The following is a 21,581-nucleotide window of genomic DNA, read 5'->3' as shown; positions in this document are numbered from 1 at the left end:
CATGGAGACCATCTGCTGTGGAGGGAGGCTTCTCCTGTGCCCCGCAGTGGCTGTCCGATGGAGGGGGGGTGGGGGTCTAGGCCAGGTGCCAGGTGCTCCTGAAGACCCCAGTCCGCTGAGTATGTCAGCCACCGTGGCCGTGCAGGGTGGGGGCACCGAGCTTCCTGCTCCCCTCCATGGCTCACTGACACCCGGCCTGCCTGGCCGCCTGCTCCTGCAGCGACTCCTGCAGGGGAGGGTCCAGGTGTCAGGTGAGGCTGTTGTGCCCACCCCTGGGGGCCCCGAGCCCAGCAGACACCTGCTCTCCAGCCCTGGGGGAGCGGGAGGCTGAGCTCACGGTTGGCAGCCGCCCAGTGCACGCCCCTTCCCGCGGGGATGGGTCTGTGCCCCAAGGATCGGATGTGCCTTCGTACATGTGTGTGTCTGCATCTGTCATGAGTGCTGGTGGTTTCGTGCACACACGTGTGCATCTGGGAGCACCAACTATGTGCATGCCTGATGCATGGTTTCCCTGCGGGATGCCAGTCACACGCGGCTCCAGCGTGGTACCTGGGTTCCGTGCCGCGCGTCCCGGTATCTGCTCTGTGAGCATGCGTGTCCCTACTCGTGTTTGCCAGGAGCTAAGAGGGGTGCAGGCTCCAGGCAGGTGGCCTCAGTGGCAAAGAACTGTGCCACACATGCCCTGGGGCCCAGGATGGGGGCAGCTCCACCAGCGGGGGGTGGGGGCCCTCTGAGGTCTTGTGGGAGGTGCCCGTCTACGCGGGGCAGGGCCAGGGGCTGGGCGGGGCCAGGGGCAGGGCACTGAGTCCTGACTCTCCTCATCTCCTGGAAGGCGCGCAACTGGAGGCACCGAGCCTTGAGCCTCGGGACCCTGGTTTAGCTGCCAGCACCCCAAGTAGGGCTGCACGTGGCCCACAGCCCAGCAGACATGCTGACCAACAGCTGAGGACGGCTCCCCAGCCCTGGACCGCCCCCACGGAAGTCCAGCTGGGTGGTACCCCACCAGCACACCTGTCCCCCAGAGCTTGCCTGTCACCGGTCAGCCCCACACTGCCACCTGCAGCGTCCGTCCGTCTGGCCACGCTTGCCTGACTAAACTCGCCTTGCTGTCCTTGTCCAGGAGACCCTGCTCAGCTCCCACACCTTCCAAACCTTGCTCGCTCACAGCTAGAGTGTGTTTGGGGGCAGACAGGCCCATGTGCGCCCCATGTCTGTCTGGGCTCCAGGGTCTCAGCCTAGAGGGCCCCAGGGCACTGGGAGACAGCCAATTGTAGGAAGCAAGAGCTGGGTCCGGCCTGCAGGTGGCTCTCTGGGTCCTGGGGGGCTCAAGGTTCTAAGCAGACATTTCAGGGGGGAGCAACAGGGCTGGGGGAGGGGCACATTCCCCAGCGGGACCTACCCCTATGCACTTTCTTGTCCTGCCTCCCTATCTTGGGGACCACCCGTCTGTCCAGCCCTCCAGCTTCCCTGGGGTTTGCTCTGTGGGCCCCACCAGGCCAAGGTGTCCAGACCCGTGTCCCAAGCTGGCCACGCCTCCCTCTGCTCTCTCCCAGGGCCACCCCCAGCCAGGAGTGCCCACCCTGCAGGGTAACTGGTGTTCTCATGGTGGAGGAGCCTAAGTGGATGTGGGACAACAGCTCTAGGGAGGGACCCTGGTGAGAAGATGGGCGCTCCGCTGCTTTTGGCTTAGAGAGCTGGGATTTCTGGGAACAGGGCTGACCAGCTTCTGTTCTCTACCCAGAGCCCAGCGTCCGCACCGGCTGCATGTGCTCACTGCACGGCGGGGGACGGACACACCAGCCAGGACCACGAGGTCCATCCCGGCTCCTGCTGGGAGGCCTAGGGCAGACACCCGTCCAGTGCAGGAAAGAAGACAGGGGTCTGGGGCCCCCAAAACCTTCCCATCGGATGGATTCACGGTCACTCACGAGGTCAGTCACTGAGTATTTATTCCGAGGCCCCGCAGCTCAGCTACAACTAGGCCGACACGGACATGACATTCGGAATGGAAAAGATGGGTGCTGGCCACCCCTGCTCCCCTGAGGGCCTGGGAGAGGACCGAGGCGCGTGGCTCAGACCCTCCTCCCGGTGCCACGTGGGTGGGGAGGCAGGGGCCCACAAGCAAAGTCTGATAAGAACAAAGGCACGAGGCAGCAGTGGCTGGGCGGGTGAGTCAGGGCTGCAGGTGGGGAGGACCCAGCCGGGAGCGGCCAACCGACACAGGAGGTTGCAGGGGAGTGGAGTGGGGTGCTCAGAGGCCTGGGGCCAGGAGAAGGCGAGGCCCGACCGTGGGCTCTGTCTCTGAGACAGCGACCCTGGGCAGATCCATAAAACAAACCCAGAGGAGAGAAGCTCGAAGCGGGGAAGGCAGGCCTTGGTTTCCCCTCCCCTCCCGGGGAGGGCAGGTGCTTGGGAAGGGCCCACCTCCGAACTCCTGGTGGCCTGGCGCCCCCTGCTGGCCCTGCCCGTCTCTCTGGGTCTGGTTGCTGCAGCCAGAGCCTCAGGCTCCATCCACAGCGGCTGCACACAGGGACAGCCCCTACCCAGGATGGGCCCGGCAACCCCGATCGCCCTCGTGGGCCCGGCCTGCCACTCCCAGCTGCTCTCAGTTGTCAGGCTCCAGAGTCCACTCCGACAGCCACTGCAGGCAGGAGGCCCGCTGTGCCTCTGTCTCGGGGGGCTTGCTGGGGGGCGTGGGAGGGCTGCAGGGCGCAGGGCTCCCTTCTGTGGGACCAGGGTCGGGAGCAGTCCTCAGGACCTGGACGAGCTGGTCCAGGGACTGCACCAGGGTGTGGGGGCTCCAGCAGGCGTCGAGGGCCGGCACGAAGGGGTCCGGTGTGCAGGCCTCCACGCACTCCGTGTGTGTGGGGATACGCAGATAAAAGGCATGCAGCATCATGCGAAAGGGCTGGTCTTCTTGGTCCAATGCCTGCCCGTAGGTCAGGTCCCCCACGACGGGATGGCTGAGGGCACTGCAGTGTACACGAAGCTGGTGTGTCCGGCCTGGGGGGGAGGCGGGGCAAGGGGATTGGTAGGGTGGGGGTGCCATGCCGGGCCTGTCCCTCACCCACTCACGTCACCCCTAATGCTATCCCCCGTTGCCCTCTTCAAGCCCCATAAAACTCCTAGAAATGGCAGACCCTGATTCCCGTTACAGGTAAGAAAGTCAGAGCTCAGAAGAGGAGTCAGCCTCCAGATCGCTGCCCGTCGGGGCAAAGCCAGGTGTGCTACAGAACCCCTGCGGCCTTCTAGGACAGCAAGCTCCAGGACGGGGTGGGGGCGGGTAGAGGGTAGTGGAAATGGTGGAGTGGCCCCAGGCAGGCTGCTGTGCCCCTGTGCCACCGCCTCCCCGAAGTCCCCTGGGGGAAGAGATGCTGGAGCACGTGGCGGGGTGGGAGGCACACCTTTAGCAGCCTCAGAGCATCCCGCCTCCCTCGGCCCGGACACACCTGTGAGGGGCCGCAGCAGCACTTTGGAAACAGGCGCGCCGGCGTACAGCCCGTGCTCCAGGACCTCCAGCTCTGTCAGGCTCGGTTTCGGGTTCTCACAGCCTGTGGAAAGCAAGACGAGCTGTGAGGGCGGGCTGGACCTGCGCAGAGCCCAGCCCACCCCAGCCCGGCTCACTCAGGGCCCCCACTGGGTGACAGGCCCCGCCCTGCGTACCCTGAGTGCCCTCAATGCACATGGTGTGAGCACGACCCTCGGTGCTGTTCCTGCCGATGGCGTAGCTGATGGTCATCTGGTTCTCCCGCACGTGTCCCCGCACCTGCTGGGCAGAGACTCTCGAGCTGCTCTCAGGTCTACCCACCACCTCCGGGGAGCCCCCCTGGCACTGACGGCCTACTGCCGGAGAGGCTGAGGGTCAGAACTCCCGTCCCAGGGGGGCCGGTCAGGCCTTACCAGAGCCAGATAGGCCTTGGTGACGCGCCGCTCCTTGAAGCACTTGTAAGCGCGGCCGGCTGCCGCCTTGTTCAGGGCCACGCAGAGCGCCCCGCTGGTGGAGAAGTCCAGCTGGTGGCAGAATCTGACATGGGGCAGGAGGTCAGGCTGGCTAGACTGGGGGCAGCCGCTTCCTCCTGCCTCAGCGGCTGGGGGCTGTTGGGGCCCGCCCCCCCGCGTACCTGAACCCGTAGCAGGTGTCAGGATCCGCGAGCTCGGGGAAGCGGTGGCGCAGCTGCTTCTGGAGGGTGGGCGTCTCGCGCCACATCCGGCTGTCGATGCGCAGGTCCCAGTGCTTGTTCACCACCAGGAAGTCCCGGCTCTGGTACACCACCGACAGGCTCTCCGTGCGGCCCGCGTCCATGGCGGCGGCCTGCGGCGCGGGGCCAGCGTGTGCAGTTGGGGCGCGCGGGGAGCCGGCACCGACTCCTCAGGGTCCCAGGGTCGCGGCCGGCCGGGCACATGGCCCCGCTGTGCGTGCACCGCCAGACCCCGCTGCACGGCCGCCTCCGAGCGGGGACTGTGGCGCTGCCCACCCCAGACGCAAAGGCCGGGCCAGCCGTCCTGCGTCCGCGCCCCCGCCGCGGACCCCCGGGGACAGCGCGCCAACGTGCCGCGGGAGCCTTCGTCGCAGCGGGGAGGGGCAAGACCTTCCGCGCCCCCAGGACCCGGGCGGGTCAGGTCAGCCAAGTGAGGGGATCCCCCACCCCCTCCCCGAATCCCTGCCCCCGCGTCTGATGGCCACAGGCCGCCCGCCAGGGCCTCCCGCGGCCCCTCCCACTCCGAGACCCACCTGCACCCTGGCCGCGCCGCCCGGGCCGCGCGAGGCCGCTGCCGGGCCCTGGTTCCAGCACTCGGTCCCCGCGCCTGGCGACCCGGCGACCCTGGAGCCGCGCCTCACAGGGCCCTGCCGGGGCCCGCAACCCCGCCCACGCCGCGCCCACACCACGGACGGGCGGCCCTGTGGGCCAATGGCGAGCGTCCGGGGCCGCCGCACTGGCTCGGCCCCGCCCCGCCTGCGCGCGCAGCCCCGCCTCCGCCCCGCTCTCCCCGTTGGCCAATGGCGAGCGCCGCCGGGCACGCCGCCCAGGGATTGGCGGCGCCGGGACGCAGGGGGCGGGCACGGCGCGGGACTGCGGCGCGGGAGGTTCGGAGAGGGTGGCGGATCGGCCGGGAGTGAGCGCCATGGGCGACCCGGAGTTCCAGCTGGCCGGTGCCCAGGACGACTTCCACAGCCAGTTCGCCGACGAGCTGGAGGTGCTGGCCGAGCTGGAAGGTGGGCGCGGGCCCTGCCGCAGCCTCATACCCCGTAGACCGCGAGGGCTGCCTGGAGGAGGGGAGGGGAGCGAGGGGCGCGAGGCCGGAACGGCGCCGCCGCGGGAGCCTTGGCCTGCAGTGGGGACGCGCCCATCTGGCGCAGCTGCTGTCAACCTTGTCTCCTGCAGGGACGGCGGCCCTGTCGCCCTCCAGGGACCCCTGGCCCACGGTGGACCGGGCCCGCCTGCCGTTCGAGGAGGCCGCCGATGGAGGGGGCGCCGCCACTGCCTGCTCTCCGGGGGGACCGCCAGAGAACTGCGGAGGCAGTGCGAGGAAGCGGCAGCTGGCCGGCAGCGTCGCGAGGGACAGGGCCTTGCCCCCCAGTATGTCCTCCGGGGCCCCGGGCCCAGGGGTGGGGTGTGAGGCTGGGGAAGAGCCTCCGTTCCTCCCGTCTGCCTCCCCAGCCCCCAGGGTCAAACGGCTTAGGCTGGAAGTCGTCAAGAAGCTGAACTTCAGGCCCGAGGAAATGGAGGAGCCCCCCCTTCCTGACTCCCCTGCGGGGGACATCACTCCCCCACCGAGTCCCGAGGTCCCCACTGAACCGCGGAGCAAGGGGTGTGTGGCTTGGGGCGCTGGTTTCCAGAGGCCTGCGGCAGAGGGTGGGTGGGAGGGATGTGTGCTTGTGCGGATCTGGGTTCGTCTGATGGTGGCAGGAGCTGAGAGGCCCCAAGACAGCCCCTGTCCCTTCCCAGGGCCTTGGACGCCGGTGTCGATGTGGGTCTTCTGCAGGCCTCGCCGGCAGCCCGAAATCCTGTCCTGAGGCGGCCCCCTGTCCTGGAGGACTATGTCAGTGTGACCTCCACGGGGGGTAGCCGGGCTTTTCTGGTCCTGCGGGCTGATCCAGTGGGCACAGGGGTGCAGGTGGGTGCTGTGTGGCCATGAGAGAGGTGGGGGGCTCTGTGCTGCCCAGGAGAGTCCTAGACCTCACACCCCCGCTGGGACCCTGGGGACACCTCCGGAAGTTCAGCAGGCCTGTTTCCCTTCCCCTCTCTCCCTTGTACCTCCTTCACCTTTTGTGTGTGTGTCTTCCCTAGAGTCGTGCATATCCTGGCGTCTTATTTCGTTGGCATTCTTGGTTAGAGAGGGAGCTAGTTCTGTTGTTGGTCTGTTCGTGCTGCAAAACGCCACCTGCGTCCGTAGCATTATTGGTAGGGGGTCCGGGGTGGTTATGTCCCTGAAGGGGATGAAGGCTGCCCTCGCTTTCCTGCAGACCCCTTTCCTTGATATCTGGCGGCGAGGCCATGGCCAGCTGGATCTGTTGGGCGTGCCCTTTGCGTCCCTGAAGGAGCAGGTCGACAATGAGGTGGGGCTTGCTGGGAAGAGAAGGGCGGTTCCGGGGGGACTGCATGTCGGACCCATTCAGATCCCAACCTCTGGTGTTCACACAGCGGAGGCAGCAGCTGCTCCAGGAGGCCCATCAACTCTCAGACACGCTTCACAGGTGACACAGTGGGCCCTTCCAGCTCTGACCTCCCGCCTGTAGTCAGGGCCGCGCAGTCCCTCCAAAGGCATGATGTTCTCCAGCCTCAGGTCGGAGGAGGTCCAGCATTTGGCGGCTTCTGAGGAAGAGCTGGCCAGCAACCAAGACGAGTCCCGGCACTGCCTCTGGGTGGACGAATTTGCCCCTCGGTCCTACGCGGAGCTGCTCAGTGATGATGTGAGACACTATTCTTGTTCAAGCGTGACTGGCTTTTTTGTTGCAAGAAACAGAAGGTGCAGGATTCAGCTAAACCTCATGTTGTCTGCAATGGGAGAGATGCTTTTTGGTTTTTAAAGATTCTGGTTATTTGAGAGAGGGAGCGAGCATGAGAGGGGGGAGGGGCAAAGGGAGAGAGGAGAAGCAGATGCCCCGCTGAGCAGGGAGCCTGATGCGGGGCTGGATCCCAGAGCTCTGAGATCATGACCTGAGCTGAAGGCAGATGCTTCACTGCCTGGGCCCCCCAGGTGCCCCAGAAGAGGTGGTTTTGGTTTGCACGTTTGAGTTGTAGATGGGGACACTGAGGCCCTCATGGGGCTGGCACACTCTGTGTCACTTGTGATCTGCGTTGGGATCTATACCTGCCCCCTGCCCCCGCCACCCAGAATTTGTTTCTTGTTTCCTTTCTTGCTCTCATAAAAGCTGATGTGAGGATGCTCCTGGGGAAGGTGGTGGTGGTGGGGCCCTGAACGGGCCAGGTTCGTAGGGATGGAGAGTCTGGAATGAGCCTCCCTCTGTCGCTCACTGGTCACTTGTCGTTTAGTTTCAGCCTCCTTGGGTGTTTCCAGGGCTCACGGCAGCAGGTTGATCCAAGGGCAGGCACAGGGGGTGCTCCGTGCTGGCCGTTCCTCCAGGCCGTGCCTCTCTTCCTGCAGTTCACTAACCGCTGCCTCCTCAAGTGGTTAAAGCTGTGGGACCTGGTGGTGTTCGGACGAGAGAGGCCTGCCAGGAGGCCGAGGCCCGGCGTGGAGCTGGCCCGGGGTGGCAAAGAGGCCGCGAGCTCCAGCAAATGGAAGAGCCATGAGCAGGTGCTGGAGGACATGCTAGAGGCTGAGCTGGACCCAAGCCGGCGGCCCCGGCAGAAGGTGAGGCCCTCCCCTGCACCTCGTGGCTGTGCTTTCGGGCATCCGGTGCCTTCACAGCCTCGCGGGGTCCTGAGGCACATTTAGTGCTTCCACGGTTGGGGCGGTGAGAACACCAGTGTGTCGGCGTGGAATGCTAGTGCTGGGAGTCAGACTCTGAGTCTCTTTTCACGGCTCGGCTAAAGCATGTGCTATCTGGAGGATCCTGGCCCTTCCCAGGACGCTCATGGTGATGGGGGTTTCTCGGGGTCAGACATGCCATCAGTGGCTGTGCCTCTTGCGGCACGTCCTCGTTCCTCTTCTCATGTCGAATTTCACTCTAACGCGTCGTGTGTGAGGCATCAGCATGCTGGGGTCCTTTCTTGGTCAGTCACCACAGCGGGGCTGGGCGTGCATCTCTTCGTAGCACGTCTCCCGTTTCAGGGTTTTCAGGGTTTTCGAGGTGAGCGTGGGGGGTCCTTCGAGTGGTGACAGGTTGTAGCAGGTGGGTATGTGTGTTGTCTTGGCCTCAGGTGGCGCTGCTCTGTGGGCCCCCGGGGCTTGGCAAGACCACCCTGGCCCACGTGATCGCACGGCATGCTGGGTATTGCGTGGTGGAGATGAACGCCAGGTGAGTGGCAGGGAGGCCAGCCTCCGTGGTGACATGGCCCTGAGGCCCCAGTGGGTTGGAGGCAGAGAGGAGCTCTTGCTGCATCAGGGCTCGTTGGGGGGGTCGCCTTGAGATGTAGGTGTCATGGTTCCGCCCTGGGAGGTCGTCCGGTCAGGGACCTTGGTCGCTGTCTTGGCCGAGGCCGTGCCGCCCTGACGGCTTTGCCCCGGTCTCATGGTTCCAGTGACGACCGCAGCCCTGAGGCCTTCCGCACGTGCATTGAAGCAGCCACGCAGATGGAGTCAGTGCTGGGTGCTGGCGGGAAGCCTAACTGCCTGGTCATCGACGAGATCGACGGGGCCCCTGTGGTGGGCCTCCTGGGAGCCCCAGTTGGGGGGAAAGGTGGGTGGGCAATGGGCTGGGGCTCACTGCGTCCTTTTTGCATCCCTTAGGCTGCCATCAACGTTCTCCTGAACATTCTGGACCGCAAGGGCCCACAGGACACAGAGTCCGGGGGTCCGGTTCCCCCGAGTGGGGGCCGGCGGCGCCGGGCTGGGGGGGGGCTCCTGATGAGGCCTATCATCTGCATTTGCAATGACCAGTGAGTGCAGTGGGGCAGGGCTTTGGGTGGGGGAGGGGTGTCGGGGGGGCCCCTGGCAGGAGGGCAGCAGCCTGGGGAGGGCGCACCCCCAGCCCCCCCCGGCTGCCTCTGCCCACTGGGCTGTGGCACACCTGCCACGCCCCTGCCTAGGTAGTGAGCCGCGTGTGGCTATGCCCTGCAGGTTTGTGCCCGCTCTGCGGCAGCTGAGACAGCAGGCCTTCCTGCTGCACTTCCCGCCCATACTGTCCTCCAGGCTCGCGCAGCGGCTGCAGGAGGTTGGTGATGGTTGGGGTGGGGGCATGTGACTAGGGGGCCGTGTGCCTGACTACGGGGTGAGGGGACGCGCCTCCTGTCCGGACCCCCGTTTTCTTCTCCCTTGCCATCCTCTCTCGTATCCAGGGCCCCAAGCCCCAGGTGGCCTCAGGATGTGTTGGGGGAGATGGTTTGAAGCAGGGATATGTGGTGGTCGTTCTGTGTTCTGGGGAAGTGGGGGCCTCGGGGTGGGTTTCTGGGGCACGGCCGCCCACTCTCCTGCCCCCTGGAGATCTCCCTGCGGCAGGGCATGAGGGCCGACCCGGGTGCACTGGCCGCTCTGTGTGAGAAGACAGACAACGACATCCGTGCCTGCATCAACACGCTGCAGGTGGGTGGGGGCGTGGGGGCGGCTGCTCAGGGCGGCCAGGAGGGCAGCCTCTCACCAGCCTGCCTGTGTCCAGTTCCTCTATGGGCGGGGCCGGCGGGAGCTGAGTGTGCACGCTGTGTGGACCACGCGGGTCGGCCTTAAGGACCAACGCAAGGGGCTGTTCTCTGTGTGGCAGGAGGTGTTCCAGCTGCCCCGGGTGCAGAGGTAAGCGGGAGGGCCGCCTCCACCACCACCCTGGGTGCCACACAGGCCCTGGGTGCTCCCGGGTCCCGCAGACCGTCGTCTGTGTGTAGATGCCTGGGCCGCTTCAGGGAGCGCGGCACCACGGCAGGGGACGAGGTGGGGGGCCCCATTCCAGCCTTGACCCCCCCCCTGCAGGCAACGCTGGGGCCAGGACCCGGCCCTGCCCCCACACAGGCTCCTGCTCAGTGATGAGCACCCGCCCCGTGCTGCTGAGGTGCCTTTGACCACGGCTTCCCAGCGGTTCTACCACATTCTGCACTTGGCTGCCTCCGCAGGCGAGCACGAGAAGGTGGTCCAGGTAATCTCGCTCTGCCAGTTTGCTAGCACCCGGCCGCTCCTCTGTCCCTGCGATAGGCGATGCTTCAGACACTGTCCTGCTCGTGGAGAAACGGGATGGGAGCGTGGGGTGGCAGAGACAGGGCCTCGAGAAGCTCTCAGAGGTGATGGTGAGCAGGGACAGAGGCCCGGGAGGAGGGACTCGTTGGTGGCAGGGGCAGGGGGGTGGGTGGTGGCAGGCGTGGGCTGACAGGGAGGGGAGGGGGGCTGGGTGCGCGGTGGGGCAGTCATCTGACTGCTGGGGTCACTTCAGTTGCTGGTTGGGACACGTGAGTGGGGCGGGAGAGTCCCCACTCTGGATGTGAGCTATGGTAATGAACATGTGCGGTAGGGCGGGCGGGGTGAAGTTGGGGCTGGAGCAGGTGGCAGGGGTACCCCCGCCCCCGGGAAGCCTGGTCTAAGCTGTCTGCTTGAGTAAGCTTTGGATTAGCGGCTGTGGATCTGAGTAAATCCGGAATCTGCACCCCGAGAGCATGGGGGTCTCATGGGGAGCGAGAGTGGGGGATCTGTGCCCTCCGTCCTGGCTGCAGAGCTTCCTTCGGGGAAGGGTGGGTCTTGGAGGCTGGGCTCCTTGAGGCAGTCATGGGCCAGGGGTTCTTCTCCTGCAGCTCTCGGGGCTCTGGTCAGAACAGCGGGGGCGGCAGGCTGGGCCTTCCTGGCTCCTCCTTTGGGGCTTCAGGGCCACTTGCTGGTGCTAGTTGCTGTCCCAGAGTCCTTGGACTTGACAGGGCAGGTGGGAGGTGCAGGGTCCCGGCGGAGGGGGGTTCCTGTATGTGGGCTGGGGGTGCTCAGCGGTCCACCCGCCCGCTTACCCCCAGGGCCTGTTTGAGAACTTCCTGCGCCTGCGGCTGCGGGATTCCAGCCTGGGCACCGTGTGTGCGGCCCTCGACTGGCTGGCCTTCGACGACCTGCTGAGCTGCGCTGCGTACCACGGCCAGAGCTTCCAGCTGCTGCGCTACCTGCCCTTCCTGCTGGTGGCCTTCCACCTGCTCTTTGCGTCCAGCCACGTGCCGAGGATCGCTTTCCCCAGCAGCCAGCAGGAGGTGTGTCTCCCGCACCCTGCCTGGGCCTAGGGTCTGGCCCAGAGATCCTAGATCACCTAGACCCGCTTTATTCTCCACCCCAGGCCCAGAACCGGATGAGCCGGACACAGAACCTCATCCAGACGCTGGTGGCGGGCATCGCACCGGCCACCCGCAGCCGAGCTGCGCCTCAGGCTCTCATCCTGGATGCCCTCTGTCTGATTCTGGACATCCTTGCGCCCAAGTTGCGCCCTGTGAGTGCCTTGTCCGGAGGGCAGAGTGGGGGTGTGGCGGCTGCTGGGGGTGGGCCTTGGCCATGCTCAGCGTCCATTCCCATAGGTGAGCACGCAGCTGTACAGCACTCGTGAGAAGCAGCAGCTGGCCAGCCTCGTGGGCACCATGCTTGCCTACAGCTTAACCTACCGCCAGGAGCGCCTGCCCGACGGGCATTATGTCTACAGGCTAGAGCCGTGAGTCTGCTGCACTTGGGGGGGTTGCCGGGGGCAGGCTGGGCTCTGGGTGCTATGGCAGGCAGGCCAGGAATCTCAACTGGTGTGAGTCACACTTTCCCATGGGTGGGGCAGTGGCAGGGGCTCAGTCCCAGCTCGGGGCTTGCACAGGTGTGATTGTGTGGGGGGGTGTCCCTCTTATGGGGGGTGATTGCAGAGGGTCTGTCTGCCTCAGTGTCCCTCAGGCACTGCTTCCAGAGGGCCCCAGGCTGAGATGTTCCCCAGGGCCCCGCTGCACAACAAGGGGACCATTGCCATCCCTCTTTGTACCATTTGCAAGGAGTTGGTAATGGTGACAGTTCTCAGTGCTCCGCCCCGGCTTGAGCCTAGGCCCTGCCCTGTGGTCTCAGTTCTTCATTCTGCAGCCCTGGGACCGTTCCCTTCTCATGCCCACAAGCACCTGGGGAAACGGGCTTGGGGTGGGTAATCCCCTGCTGTTGTGGGGTACGGGCATTGTATTACCAGGACTGAATCCCACACTGCAGCTCCTGCTTCATGCGGTTTGGGACCGGTGTGGTAGGTAGCACCTGCCTGTCCCTGCTGATGGTCTATGCCTCTTGACCCACCCCGAGAGCAGGAATGTGGAGGAGGTGTGTCGCTTTCCTGAGCTGCCTGCCCGCAAACCTCTCACCTATCAGGCCAAGCAGCTCATCGCTCGAGAGATCGAAATGGAGAAGATGCGGCGGGCGGAGGCCTTGGCCTGGGTTGGGGACAGCCCCCAGGTAAGCCTGCCCTGGGCTCTGGGCGGGGCTGTCGGAAGGGACAGCGTCCCCCGAGTGGCCCGGCTCGGTCAGCCCTCACCACACCTTCGGTCTGCAGGTAGACGGGGTTCCCCTAGGGGCCAAGGCTCTGCCAGGGGCTGCTGGGGACAAAGGGGGACGTGGCCGTGAGGAGCAGCAGCTGCAGCGGCGGCTAGAGTGCATCCTGGAGAGAGCTGCCCTGGAGGAGAAGGTATGGAGGTATGGGGTGGGGGTGGTTCTTGGCCCCAGGAGGCCTGTTTCTTGTCTGCTGCTTAGTCTGGAGGGTTCCCTGTGGCCTCAGCTTCCCCTGTGGGCAAGAGGGGGCTCTGCTGGTTGTGGTAGGAGGGAGCTGCTGGGTGGGTGATGAGGGACCGAAGGGACACGAGCTAGGTGAGTCTGCTTCAGGGGGCCTGGGGAGGGGAGGTGGACCTCTACTTCCACAGCCTGGGGCCACTGGCTCCTCCTCCAGGGCAGGGAGTGACCGCCACAGGTCTTTCCTGAGAGCCTGACCAGCTTGCCCCTTTCAGCCCGAGAGGGACTTCTTTGGTCGTGTGGTCATCAAGAGAGCGGCAACCCCGAGTGCAGGTGCTTGGGGTGCGGGAGGGGCGGGAGGGGCCAGAGAGGGGGGTTGGAGGGGGAGGCAGGGGAGCAACCATGTGGCCTTCACAGGAGATGCGGCCCCGGAGACGGATGCGGCTGAGCGGCGCATAGGCACAGCGGTGGGCAGGAGTGACGTCTGGTTTCGATTCAAGGAGGGTGTCTCTAATGCCGTGCGGCGCAGTGTCCACATCAGGGACCTACTGTAGCAGAGGCTGCCCCCGCTGCCAGGAACCCAGGCCGGGTACCTCCACCCGTGCTGGACGCCCCAGGGACCACGCTTGATGCTATCGGGTTGCGTTTTCTCCGTTAGGAAATGTACAAAAGCACGGACACTCTCAGAAAGTCCTTATAAAAGTCACACCTTTATAGAGTTGTCCTCCCTACACGAGCAAGAGCCTGGGGGCGGGGCGGGGGCCTCACAGGATGGCACACTTGCCCTTTTCCACCCATGGGTTGTTCTTCATGAGGTCGGGGTTCAGGAACGGGTCCTTGGGGATCCCGTCCTCGATCCACTTGAGGAGCCTGTGGGTGGGCAAGGTGGGGAGGGTGAGGCTGAGCAGGTGGGTGACGGGCTCCTTAGAAGTGCGCCCAGTGGCTTGGTGCAGGGCCGTGGTTCTGGCTCATGCAAAGGAGCGCAGGGCAGGGAAATGACATGCAGATTGGAGCCAGCCTGGGCTGGGGGGTCCCGGGGACTTACTCAGGGATGGTCTTGGATGACATCTCCCTCTTGAAGGCCAGCTGGTACTTGAGACTCTCCACCTCTTTCTTCATTTGGGGCACATCCCACTCCTCCATGGCGTCGGGGGCTTCGGAAGTGGCCAGCCTGGGGCTGGAGAGCCCAGGAGGGAGAGACAGCCAGGGGGCTGCCAGCCTGCAGTCACCCCCCAGCAGCTCCCTCCCCACCAGACCGATGCCCAGTCTGCTGCTGGGGAGGCCCCTAGGGGCTGTACCACCCCTATCCTGGGGGCCCCAGAGGCACCCACATGGTCCACAGGGTGCTGGGCCTGGAGCTGAGGCCCCACTGATGAGGCCCCGTGTGCCCGCCCCTCCCCCATGGGGTTAATTAACTGCAGAGGAAAGTTTTTGCTCAGCGCTGCATCCTCCCCTCCCACCCCTGTCAGCCTGTCCACGGCCTGGTTTCTTGGAGAGCGAAGGTGCAGTGTTTCGCCAAGAGCAGGACCAGGCACACAGCACAGGGTTCCCAGAAGCCCACTCTCCAACTGCAAGGCCCACTTCCCACTCCCTGTTGCAGAGGGGCACCCCAGACTATCAGGTGAGGGGTGGGGCTGCGCCTGGCCTCCCTGGACCATGGGCTGTCCCTCTGCTTTGCATGGGGAAGCCTACCCAAGGGAAGTTAATCTTGGGGCCTGGAGGATTTGGCTGCAATTTGCATCTCTAGCCAAGGGGTTTGGGGGCGGAGTAGGTGCTCAGGGTTATGGGGTCACTGGCTAAACAGCTGGTCTGGGACTTGGAGTGCCTACAGCCTTCTGCTGCCCGGTGTTTGCCCCCCACACTAACAAACCGCCTGGCCCAGTTTCTGCCTGTGCACCAGCCTAGCAGAGCGGGCTGCCTCCTGCCTCCCCCACTAAAGCCCATTCCAGCGGCCCAGGGAGTTCCCCACCGGCCCCCAGGCCCTGCTCCCATCACGGGAGGCTGAGAGCCAGGGGACTAGTTTTCTGGATCTTGGGAGGGTGGGCAGGGGGTGGCAGGAGTTTGACCCTGTCTGCACCAGCGTGTGGAGGGGACTCCACGCTGGAAGATCTCCATCTTGGCGGGGGTGTGGGGGGGTCGGTCCTGCAGGTTGGGGACAGAGCAGCCACACTAGGAGTCCTGGAAGGGTCAGAGCCACAGGAGAGCAGAACCTGCCTTTTGGGGGGAGGCAGCCCGTGGGGGCATGCGGTTGCTCCCCTCCCAGAAACCCCCAGTCCAGCATCCCCACCCCTGGCAGGGACAGCCACGTTGTGGTGGGCTCTCCGCGGCGGGGGCGGGGGCGGTCGCCTCGCCCGCAGCCCCCACCGCCTGCCCTGCCTGCCCTACCTGCGCGCCGCGCCGCCGGAGCCGGCCGCCCGTCCCGCGCGCCCCGCGACGCCCCCGGCCACGGCGCTCAGCGGGCACTGCGGGCGGCGCGCACGGCGCAGGACGCGGCTTCCCTCCCCTTCGGCCGCCCCGCCCCCGCCCCGCCTGCCGGAACACCGAGGGGGTCTTCCCCGCCGGCGGGGTCTGGCCTGTTGGGCCGCGCAGGACTGCTGCCCTCGGCTCCAAGACCAACAGGCAGGGGCATCTGGGGGTTAGGATGGTCCAGGTCAGCCCGGTGGGACCCGGGCAAGTCCCACAAGCCCCCGCCTCGGTTTTTCCTGCTCTGCACGGGGACCCGCTCATCGGACCTACCTTGGACGGTGCCGGCAAGGGCCAACTGACAAGGACCAAGTGATGGTGAGTGACAGCAAGGGCCAAGTGAATGAGTGAGCGGGCTCACAGGCGGCCAGAGCCCAGGCAGGTGCCCCGCCCACTACTGCCTTCTGGGGCCAGGCCCCTGCACCACCCCCCTCCCCTCTGCCCTCCTCCTTTGGGCTGGGTCTACCCTGGGGACTTGGCCTTACCCAGCAAGCTCCTCAGCCCCCGCGTGTGGGAGAGGTGGGGATGGCAGTGAGGAGTCAGCTCTGGCCGTGGACAGTGGTCTCCCACGGAGGGCTGGCATGGAAGACTTGGAGCCATTAGACTGTACTGTAGCCGTCCGTGCCCTGAGAAGCTAGAGTTGCAGTCCGGGTGAGAGTAACAGGGATGGGGCCAGGACACCGTACTCCCAGGGGCCTCAGCAGTGTCTGCTGATGGGCCATGGGGCCCTTGACAGGATCCTGCCCTGGAGCTGAGCCACCTGTAGGTGGGAGCCTGTGTCCCCCATTTCCAGGCTGGTGGTGGGCTGATTAGGTAGCTGCCTCGAGGGCTGGGCGTACGTCCATGCTTCCGCTGACCCTGGGCTGGGAATAGCCAGACTTATTCTGTGCCGGCCCCGGGGTGTGCTGGGAATGTGCTGCCTCTGGAGGGTGTGTCGGCCTCAGGCACAAGGCCAGGCTGAGCAGCGTTGGGGGGCTCTGGGGAGGGAGGGGGCCTTCCTCCCTATAGGCCCGTCCCCTCTCTGCCTGCTCCTCAGCCGGCCCATGCTGGGACCCAAGCAGACGCTCACTCTGCCTTCCACCACTCCAGGTCTCCTCAGCGCGATGCCCCAGGTGTGTCTGGCAGGCCCTGCTGCCCGGCTCTCGGGGGAGTGCTGCCCTTGGGGCCACTGGGTGACGCAGTCACCGGGCTGCCTCCTGGGTGGGGGGCCCCCAAGCAGCAACAGCAGCTGCAGAATGCCGGAAGGGCCCTGCTCCCCAACCTCCACCCTGCAGAGGCCGGGACTAGGCCTTCTGCGGGAGCGCTGGCAGCCCCCTCTGGGCTGGCGGCCTGTGACTGGTCGCTGTGTCCTCATCTAGGAGGCAGGATGGGGTGCCACCTGCCTCTTCGGGTTCCTGAGTCCTCCCTGATGTGATTCTTTGAAAGGGGGTCGGCTGGGCCTCCCTGGCCCCTCACGCAGCCACTCAGTGATGCCTCTGGAGGCCCTTCTGGAACTGGGGCATGTCAGGAAAATGAGGGATTAATTTTATTATGGATTTATGGGGCGTGGGGGGCTTAGAGCCGGGGTCACGGCCTCCGCAGGGCAGATGGCCGGCCGTGCTGGTCTCTCTCCGCCCTGCACACCCCTGTGGCCTGGGGGGCTGCTCACATGGGCGGGCGGGCAGCCCAGGGGAGGGCATCACGGTCCTCCGGACTGGAACAAGGTTTGGGCTGAGACCTGGGCCAGCTCGACCCTGCCACCCCGTCATGCCTTCTCTTCAGACTGCGCAGAACAGGACACGCAGGGCCAACCTTTGGCTTGACAGCGTCTGGAGGGCCCCGTGGGAGAAGGCCGGGGGTCTGCTCTGGGCCCTGCTTTGTGGGTGCTGTCTGAACACTCTACACCCAGAGGCACTGAGCACATCGGGGCAGCAGGGCGCGTTGGCAGGACGGCAGGAGCCAGGCCTGCATGCATGTGGGAGCTGCGTGGGGCATGGGGTCCTGCATGTCTCCAGCTCTGTGCTCTTTCTAGCCTCTGGGCGGCAGCCATATCTGCTGCTGTGTGGACTCTCCAGGCTCCAGGCTCAGACGTGGTCCTTGTGCTGACTGCAGCCCTGAATAACACCCCCACTCTGTGTGGTGGGCCCGCTGGTACACGCCTGCTCTCTGCGACGAGCCAGGATTCTCGGCTTCTTGGGATGCTGGACCGGGGAAGCAGGGACAGCTTGTTCTCCAGCAGACTGCCGCCTTGCAGACACCCAGAGCGGCTCCAGAGAGACCAGACTCTGTGCTGAAATTAGCTCCGCTAACTGGGCTGCTGGTGAGACCCAACGTGCTCCCTGTGGCCTAGAAACAGCCGGGCTTCCGACTCATGGGTGGATGGGCACTGTGGGATGGGCCTCTGCTCTGCAGGAGTAAAGAAATGGTGTGTATTGCAGTGCCCTGATCCCTTCTGGGTGGGGCGCCAAAGAGGGCTCAGGGAGGAGGGGGAGGAAAGGTTCCCACCAGACAGGGACCTGCAGTCTAGTGCCATCCCTGACACCACTCTGAGCTGTGGGTTCTCCCCTGGTGGAGGCCAGAGCTGGGGTGTCTGTCATTGGCTCATGAACCTTGGGGCATGCTGGCGACCAGGGCCGCCCCAGCTGCCATCGGTGCCCTGTGAGGACACGGGCCCACTCGGCTGCTGCTGAGACCAGACTCTCAGAGAGCAAGACAGCCTGGGGCAGACGGCCAGCCCGCGCACAGGCACAGTGAGGCCCGAGGTGACACCGGCTCTGTTTCAGACTGCTCGGGGGAGGGAGTCAGCCCCCCTAACCCTCCCTGGGCCACCGCCTCGTCTGGAGGTGGTGAAGCCTGAGTACACGCGGTCAGTGCTGAGGGCCTGGGCTGGCGGGGGCAGGGGTGTCCGCACGCCATGGCAGGCTTATGACAGGCCCGGTGACCGTGGCCCTGACAGCCCCACAGGAACGTGTCCGCTTGTTTCCGCCCCTGCCATGACTAGCAGAGCCAAATACCAAGACAGCAAAATCGGCAAAGAAGCCGTTTATTTACCTTGTTAAACAGAGCTTGTGAAAAAATGAAGATTGCTCTCACGTAGTCTTGGAAAGTTTGCGATCGACGGTCAGGGGTAACTGGAGCTCCCTTTGGTGTCGCGTCCAAGAAATGTAAGACACGACTCCGGGGAGGCCCGGTCCAGCGGGTGGCTGCGGCCAGCAGGACAGCTCGAGTCGGTGTCCAAGAGGCCACTTCGGCGGACTTGGTTGCTTCCAGCAGCCCTGTGGCCAGGGAGCAAGGCCAGGGTCCCCCGGGCAGCGGGCCCGGGGCCTCGAGGTCTCCGCTCCCAGGTGAGAGTACCCTCAGGCAGCTCCTGAACACCAACCAAAGGGACCCGTGCTTTCTGAAACAGACATGAACATGCGAAGTTACAGGTGTCCCCGTCTTGTGAAGGTCTGGAGGGGTGTCCCATGATACGCAGCAGGGCGCAGGTGAGGCCAGCTGTCACTGGCTCACGGAGACTCCTGTCTGCAGGTTCACCGCCCCCCTTTTCTACCAGCCCCAGCAGGCCTGGCTGGCAGAGCTACCTCTTCTCCGGGGGGATGCTTACTTTGAGATAAGGAAGATGAGCCACTTTGCCCCATCACCTGTGGAGTGAAGAAGAGACAGCTCAGTGCTGCCCCCTCCCCCCAGGGCCAGCGGCCAAGGCCAGACCCAGGGGACCAGTCCTTGTGAAGGGGTCCTGCTGCGCTGAGACCCTCACACAAGGTTCACATCGTCTCATCTCTGCTGGGAGACAGAACCAGGGGCAGATACCACTTAGTGCCCTAGCTGTCCTGCTACCAGACGGGACTGGAGGCTCCCAACGGCCTGTGTGTGTGGCCCCCAAGTGCAGGGACAGGTGCAGCGGCTTGCTCCCAGGCAGGCCTAGGTCTGTCACCTGTGCAGGCTCAGCACACAGCTGGTTCTGGTCTGGCGGCACCCACAGGCCACGTGGGTCACTGGCCGATGAGGCTCATGCAGCTCAGGGATCCCAGCACATCACTAGTGAGTCTACTGATCTGCACCCCCAAAGACACATACACCACAAAGCAGGGTGGATGTATGCTGTCTGGGCCTCTGGCTCGTAGGGGCCCAGGCTGCTCTGACAGCTCAGCACCCTGCAATGACTGCCCAGCTGACCCCCACTGCGCTCAGCAGGGGTGGGGGCCCCACAGCTGTGGTGTCGATGAGGGACGCAGCCGGGGCTGGGGGTGGACAGAAGGCCCCTTGCCTTCTGTGCTTGGCAGCTGACCACACGCACACCAGGCCCCTGACCAGGCGGAGCAAGGCAGGCCCAGTGTAGAGCTCAGTGAGCTGTTTATTCGCTGGTTTGGGGAGCAGCTCATTCTCCGCTGCTTCCCCGGAGGAAGCCGGTGCAGGACCACTGTCACTGCATCAGGAGCTGGGGCTGGGAGTGGCCACACACGGTGACAGTGGCCTTATGGCCAAGTCAGCAGGGAGAGCCTTTGGTACCCCAGGTCACGCCCACCGCTGAAGGCAGTTTTATACTGGAGGCCTTTTAAAAAAACAACTTCAGGGCTTACAAGTTCTCCCTACCAGAGCAAACAGAGGAGACATCTCAGGGGACATCATTCTGTGAGTCTTCCGCCAAAGGCCAGGAGAATGTCTAACAGCCGGGGCAGCATGTGGACAGCAGCCTGCACACAGAGGAGACGGGCCTCAAGGCCCAGCTGGCAAACAGATGGGAAGAGGTAAGAGGGTACAGAATGAGTGAGACTGTGTGGAGGGGAGGGGAGCCCTACACAGACTGCCCATCTGGGAGATGAATCGGGGCAGGGAGGGCTGCCCTTGTATTCCTGCGAGATGTTCTGGCTGTGCACACTGCACGTGTCCAGGCTGCCATGTGTCAGGGAGCCGTTCAGAGATAAGCCGGCCTGCAGCGATGGGGCTGGAATCCAGATGGGCTGTCTGCTGCCCTGGGGCCATGTGTGGGGAAGGGTGGTCCACAGGCCAGGGCAGGTGGGCAGCTGCACCTGAGGCTGCACCGCCGGGAGTCCAGGAGCGCGTGGGTGGGAGCAGCTCACAGGCAAGTTCCCGGCAGATGCAGAGGGGCAGGGTGGACACGGGCTCTCCAGGATGGGGAAGAGCCAGCACAGGCACCTGGTGTTCTGGGACACACAGGATGCTGTTCGGCCCCCCATCTGCAGGGAGCCGTGGCACCCAGGAAGCTGCCTGTTCTCCTGAGGACTTCCCTGTGCAGGACCCATGGCCGAGGCCCCATGTAGCTGCCTGGGGAGGAGACCTCAGACCCGGGGTGGATGTGATGCTGGCCATTTACTGGTGTCGCGACCGAGACAGCCCTCGGCCCCAGGGACGTGGTGGAAGGCGGGCGGAGGCACAGCCCTCGGCGTGACAGTGGCTGCCTGACACCAGCATCCGGGCCTGTCTTGCCCGGGTAACGTGTAGCACTGCTTTATGAACGTGCTCGGGCCCACCCAGCGCTCCAGCGCGGCTGGGGGCCCAGGCAGAGCCCCTGGGGTAACGCCGTCCCGGCGATCCGCTGCAAAACCCTCAGCAGGAGCCCAAACAGAAAAGGCCAAGGCTTGCACCACGTACTGGGAGGCTCCGCCAGGGCGGGTTCCGATCCAAACCGGAGACTCGTCCCCGGCTCCCCGGCTCCCCGGCGTCAGGCCCAAACCGGGGCACACACCGGGGAGACATTCCTGCCCAGGCTGGAGGCCGCTGCAAGTGTAAAGACCGTTCTCAGAGCGAAGGCCGGACAAGACGGGGCGGCCCCGGCTCGGACTGCAGGGAGCTGAGAGGGGAGAAGCCGGAGGACGAGGGCGGGAAGGGCCCGCTCCTCCGGGGCTGCCCTGGAAGGCTGGCCGGCCCCCATCCCCGCCGTGCGGGGGCGCTTTCAGGCAGTCCGCGGACCGCGCGGGATCGCGGTCCCGACTTCCCCGCAAACTCCGGACCCACCGAGCCAAGGCCAGCCGCCACCAGCTCTCCAAGGGCCCGCTTACTTCCGCCTTGGAAGATCACTTCCGGGTGAGCGCCGGAAGGGGCGGGGCAGGCGGATAGAGGGGGCTCGCGTTACGTCACGCATGACGTTGCTGTCCTGGAGCACGGCGGCGTGGGCGCGGCGTGGGCGCGGCGGCTGGAGTCGTGAGGCGGGAGTCGTGCGGCGGGAGTCGTGCGGCGGAGGGGGGAGGGGTGTTGCACGCCGACTTTCCGTTTATTTTCTCGGAGCTCCCTTCCCGGCGTGGGCTTCCTCCGCCGGAGGCGCTTTGCAGGCTGTGTTGGGTTTTGGAAGTTGACCTTCGAGGGGGCCCGGACACTCCCACCCGCGGCGTGGGTGAGCGAGTCGGGCTGTGCGACCCCGTGTAAACCCG

The 21,581-nt window shown here is 65.3% G+C and overlaps 3 protein-coding genes and 2 long non-coding RNA genes across 11 annotated transcripts; 2 read left to right on the top strand and 3 right to left on the bottom strand.

Annotated features, from left to right (window-relative positions):
* Nucleotides 1-1,931: 1,931 nt before the first annotated feature.
* RPUSD1 (RNA pseudouridine synthase domain containing 1) lies at nt 1,932-4,802 on the bottom strand. 3 transcript variants are annotated; one of them, XM_044233390.1, is made up of 6 exons: nt 4,733-4,802; nt 4,122-4,312; nt 3,901-4,024; nt 3,664-3,769; nt 3,450-3,551; nt 1,932-3,003 (listed from the first exon to the last, which is right to left on the bottom strand). In XM_044233390.1, the coding sequence occupies exons 2-6, from the start codon at nt 4,301-4,303 to the stop codon at nt 2,606-2,608; spliced, it is 912 nt and encodes a 303-aa protein (XP_044089325.1). In that variant the 5' UTR covers nt 4,304-4,312; nt 4,733-4,802; the 3' UTR covers nt 1,932-2,605. The 3 variants fall into 3 exon arrangements, with proteins under 3 accessions (XP_044089325.1, XP_044089326.1, XP_044089327.1); XM_044233391.1 differs by having other exon boundaries at nt 3,664-3,766; nt 4,733-4,801; XM_044233392.1 differs by lacking the exon at nt 4,733-4,802 and having other exon boundaries at nt 3,664-3,766; nt 3,901-4,011; nt 4,122-4,190.
* A 283-nt stretch (nt 4,803-5,085) lies between these two features.
* On the top strand, nt 5,086-13,557 carry CHTF18 (chromosome transmission fidelity factor 18). Of its 3 annotated transcripts, XM_044232798.1 has the most exons (22): nt 5,086-5,215; nt 5,385-5,579; nt 5,661-5,811; nt 5,949-6,117; nt 6,467-6,559; nt 6,645-6,697; nt 6,781-6,913; nt 7,609-7,818; nt 8,328-8,425; nt 8,649-8,772; nt 8,857-9,005; nt 9,187-9,280; nt 9,550-9,648; nt 9,722-9,852; nt 10,027-10,189; nt 11,046-11,270; nt 11,354-11,503; nt 11,589-11,719; nt 12,336-12,480; nt 12,578-12,709; nt 13,026-13,083; nt 13,168-13,557. In XM_044232798.1, the coding sequence occupies exons 1-22, from the start codon at nt 5,125-5,127 to the stop codon at nt 13,302-13,304; spliced, it is 2,931 nt and encodes a 976-aa protein (XP_044088733.1). In that variant the 5' UTR covers nt 5,086-5,124; the 3' UTR covers nt 13,305-13,557. The 3 variants fall into 3 exon arrangements, with proteins under 3 accessions (XP_044088733.1, XP_044088732.1, XP_044088735.1); XM_044232797.1 differs by having other exon boundaries at nt 5,385-5,811; XM_044232800.1 differs by lacking the exons at nt 13,026-13,083; nt 13,168-13,557 and having other exon boundaries at nt 5,385-5,811; nt 12,397-12,480; nt 12,578-12,665.
* GNG13 (G protein subunit gamma 13) lies at nt 13,437-15,538 on the bottom strand. Of its 2 annotated transcripts, none has more exons than XM_044232801.1 (3): nt 15,487-15,538; nt 13,796-13,927; nt 13,437-13,620 (listed from the first exon to the last, which is right to left on the bottom strand). In XM_044232801.1, the coding sequence occupies exons 2-3, from the start codon at nt 13,891-13,893 to the stop codon at nt 13,515-13,517; spliced, it is 204 nt and encodes a 67-aa protein (XP_044088736.1). In that variant the 5' UTR covers nt 13,894-13,927; nt 15,487-15,538; the 3' UTR covers nt 13,437-13,514. The 2 variants fall into 2 exon arrangements, with proteins under 2 accessions (XP_044088736.1, XP_044088737.1); XM_044232802.1 differs by lacking the exon at nt 15,487-15,538 and adding an exon at nt 15,136-15,158.
* LOC122895415 lies at nt 15,203-17,624 on the top strand. The gene is made up of 3 exons (XR_006382210.1): nt 15,203-15,531; nt 16,250-16,325; nt 17,225-17,624. It is a non-coding gene; the product is annotated as an uncharacterized LOC122895415 (long non-coding RNA).
* A 594-nt stretch (nt 17,625-18,218) lies between these two features.
* LOC122895414 lies at nt 18,219-21,213 on the bottom strand. 2 transcript variants are annotated; one of them, XR_006382208.1, is made up of 4 exons: nt 20,806-21,213; nt 19,786-19,919; nt 18,797-18,833; nt 18,219-18,589 (listed from the first exon to the last, which is right to left on the bottom strand). It is a non-coding gene; the product is annotated as an uncharacterized LOC122895414 (long non-coding RNA). The 2 variants fall into 2 exon arrangements; XR_006382209.1 differs by having other exon boundaries at nt 19,786-19,886.
* Between the last annotated feature and the right edge of the window lie 368 nt (nt 21,214-21,581).

The sequence above is a fragment of the Neovison vison genome, chromosome 14 (genome assembly GCF_020171115.1).
Source record: "Neovison vison isolate M4711 chromosome 14, ASM_NN_V1, whole genome shotgun sequence".
Classification (NCBI taxonomy): Eukaryota; Metazoa; Chordata; class Mammalia; order Carnivora; family Mustelidae; genus Neogale; species Neogale vison.
The sequence above is the reverse complement of the archived record's forward strand: the minus strand, read 5'-3'. Positions and strand labels throughout refer to the sequence as shown.

What these genes read in the sequence shown, in the direction of transcription:
- RPUSD1 (XM_044233390.1), bottom strand. Translation starts at nt 4,303, where the DNA reads ATGGACGCGGGCCGCACGGAGAGCCTGTCGGTGGTGTACCAGAGCCGG. An exon ending in GACACCTGCTACGGGTTCAG is followed by an intron (nt 4,025 to 4,121) that starts GTACGCGGGGGG and finishes GCCCCATGTCAG; the next exon opens with ATTCTGCCACCAGCTGGACT. An exon ending in CCAAGGCCTATCTGGCTCTG is followed by an intron (nt 3,770 to 3,900) that starts GTAAGGCCTGAC and finishes GTCTCTGCCCAG; the next exon opens with CAGGTGCGGGGACACGTGCG.
- CHTF18 (XM_044232797.1), top strand. Translation starts at nt 5,125, where the DNA reads ATGGGCGACCCGGAGTTCCAGCTGGCCGGTGCCCAGGACGACTTCCAC. An exon ending in CTCTCAGACACGCTTCACAG is followed by an intron (nt 6,698 to 6,780) that starts GTGACACAGTGG and finishes GATGTTCTCCAG; the next exon opens with CCTCAGGTCGGAGGAGGTCC. An exon ending in TCGCGCAGCGGCTGCAGGAG is followed by an intron (nt 9,281 to 9,549) that starts GTTGGTGATGGT and finishes TGCCCCCTGGAG; the next exon opens with ATCTCCCTGCGGCAGGGCAT.
- GNG13 (XM_044232801.1), bottom strand. Translation starts at nt 13,893, where the DNA reads ATGGAGGAGTGGGATGTGCCCCAAATGAAGAAAGAGGTGGAGAGTCTC. An exon ending in TCATCCAAGACCATCCCTGA is followed by an intron (nt 13,621 to 13,795) that starts GTAAGTCCCCGG and finishes GCCCACCCACAG; the next exon opens with GCTCCTCAAGTGGATCGAGG.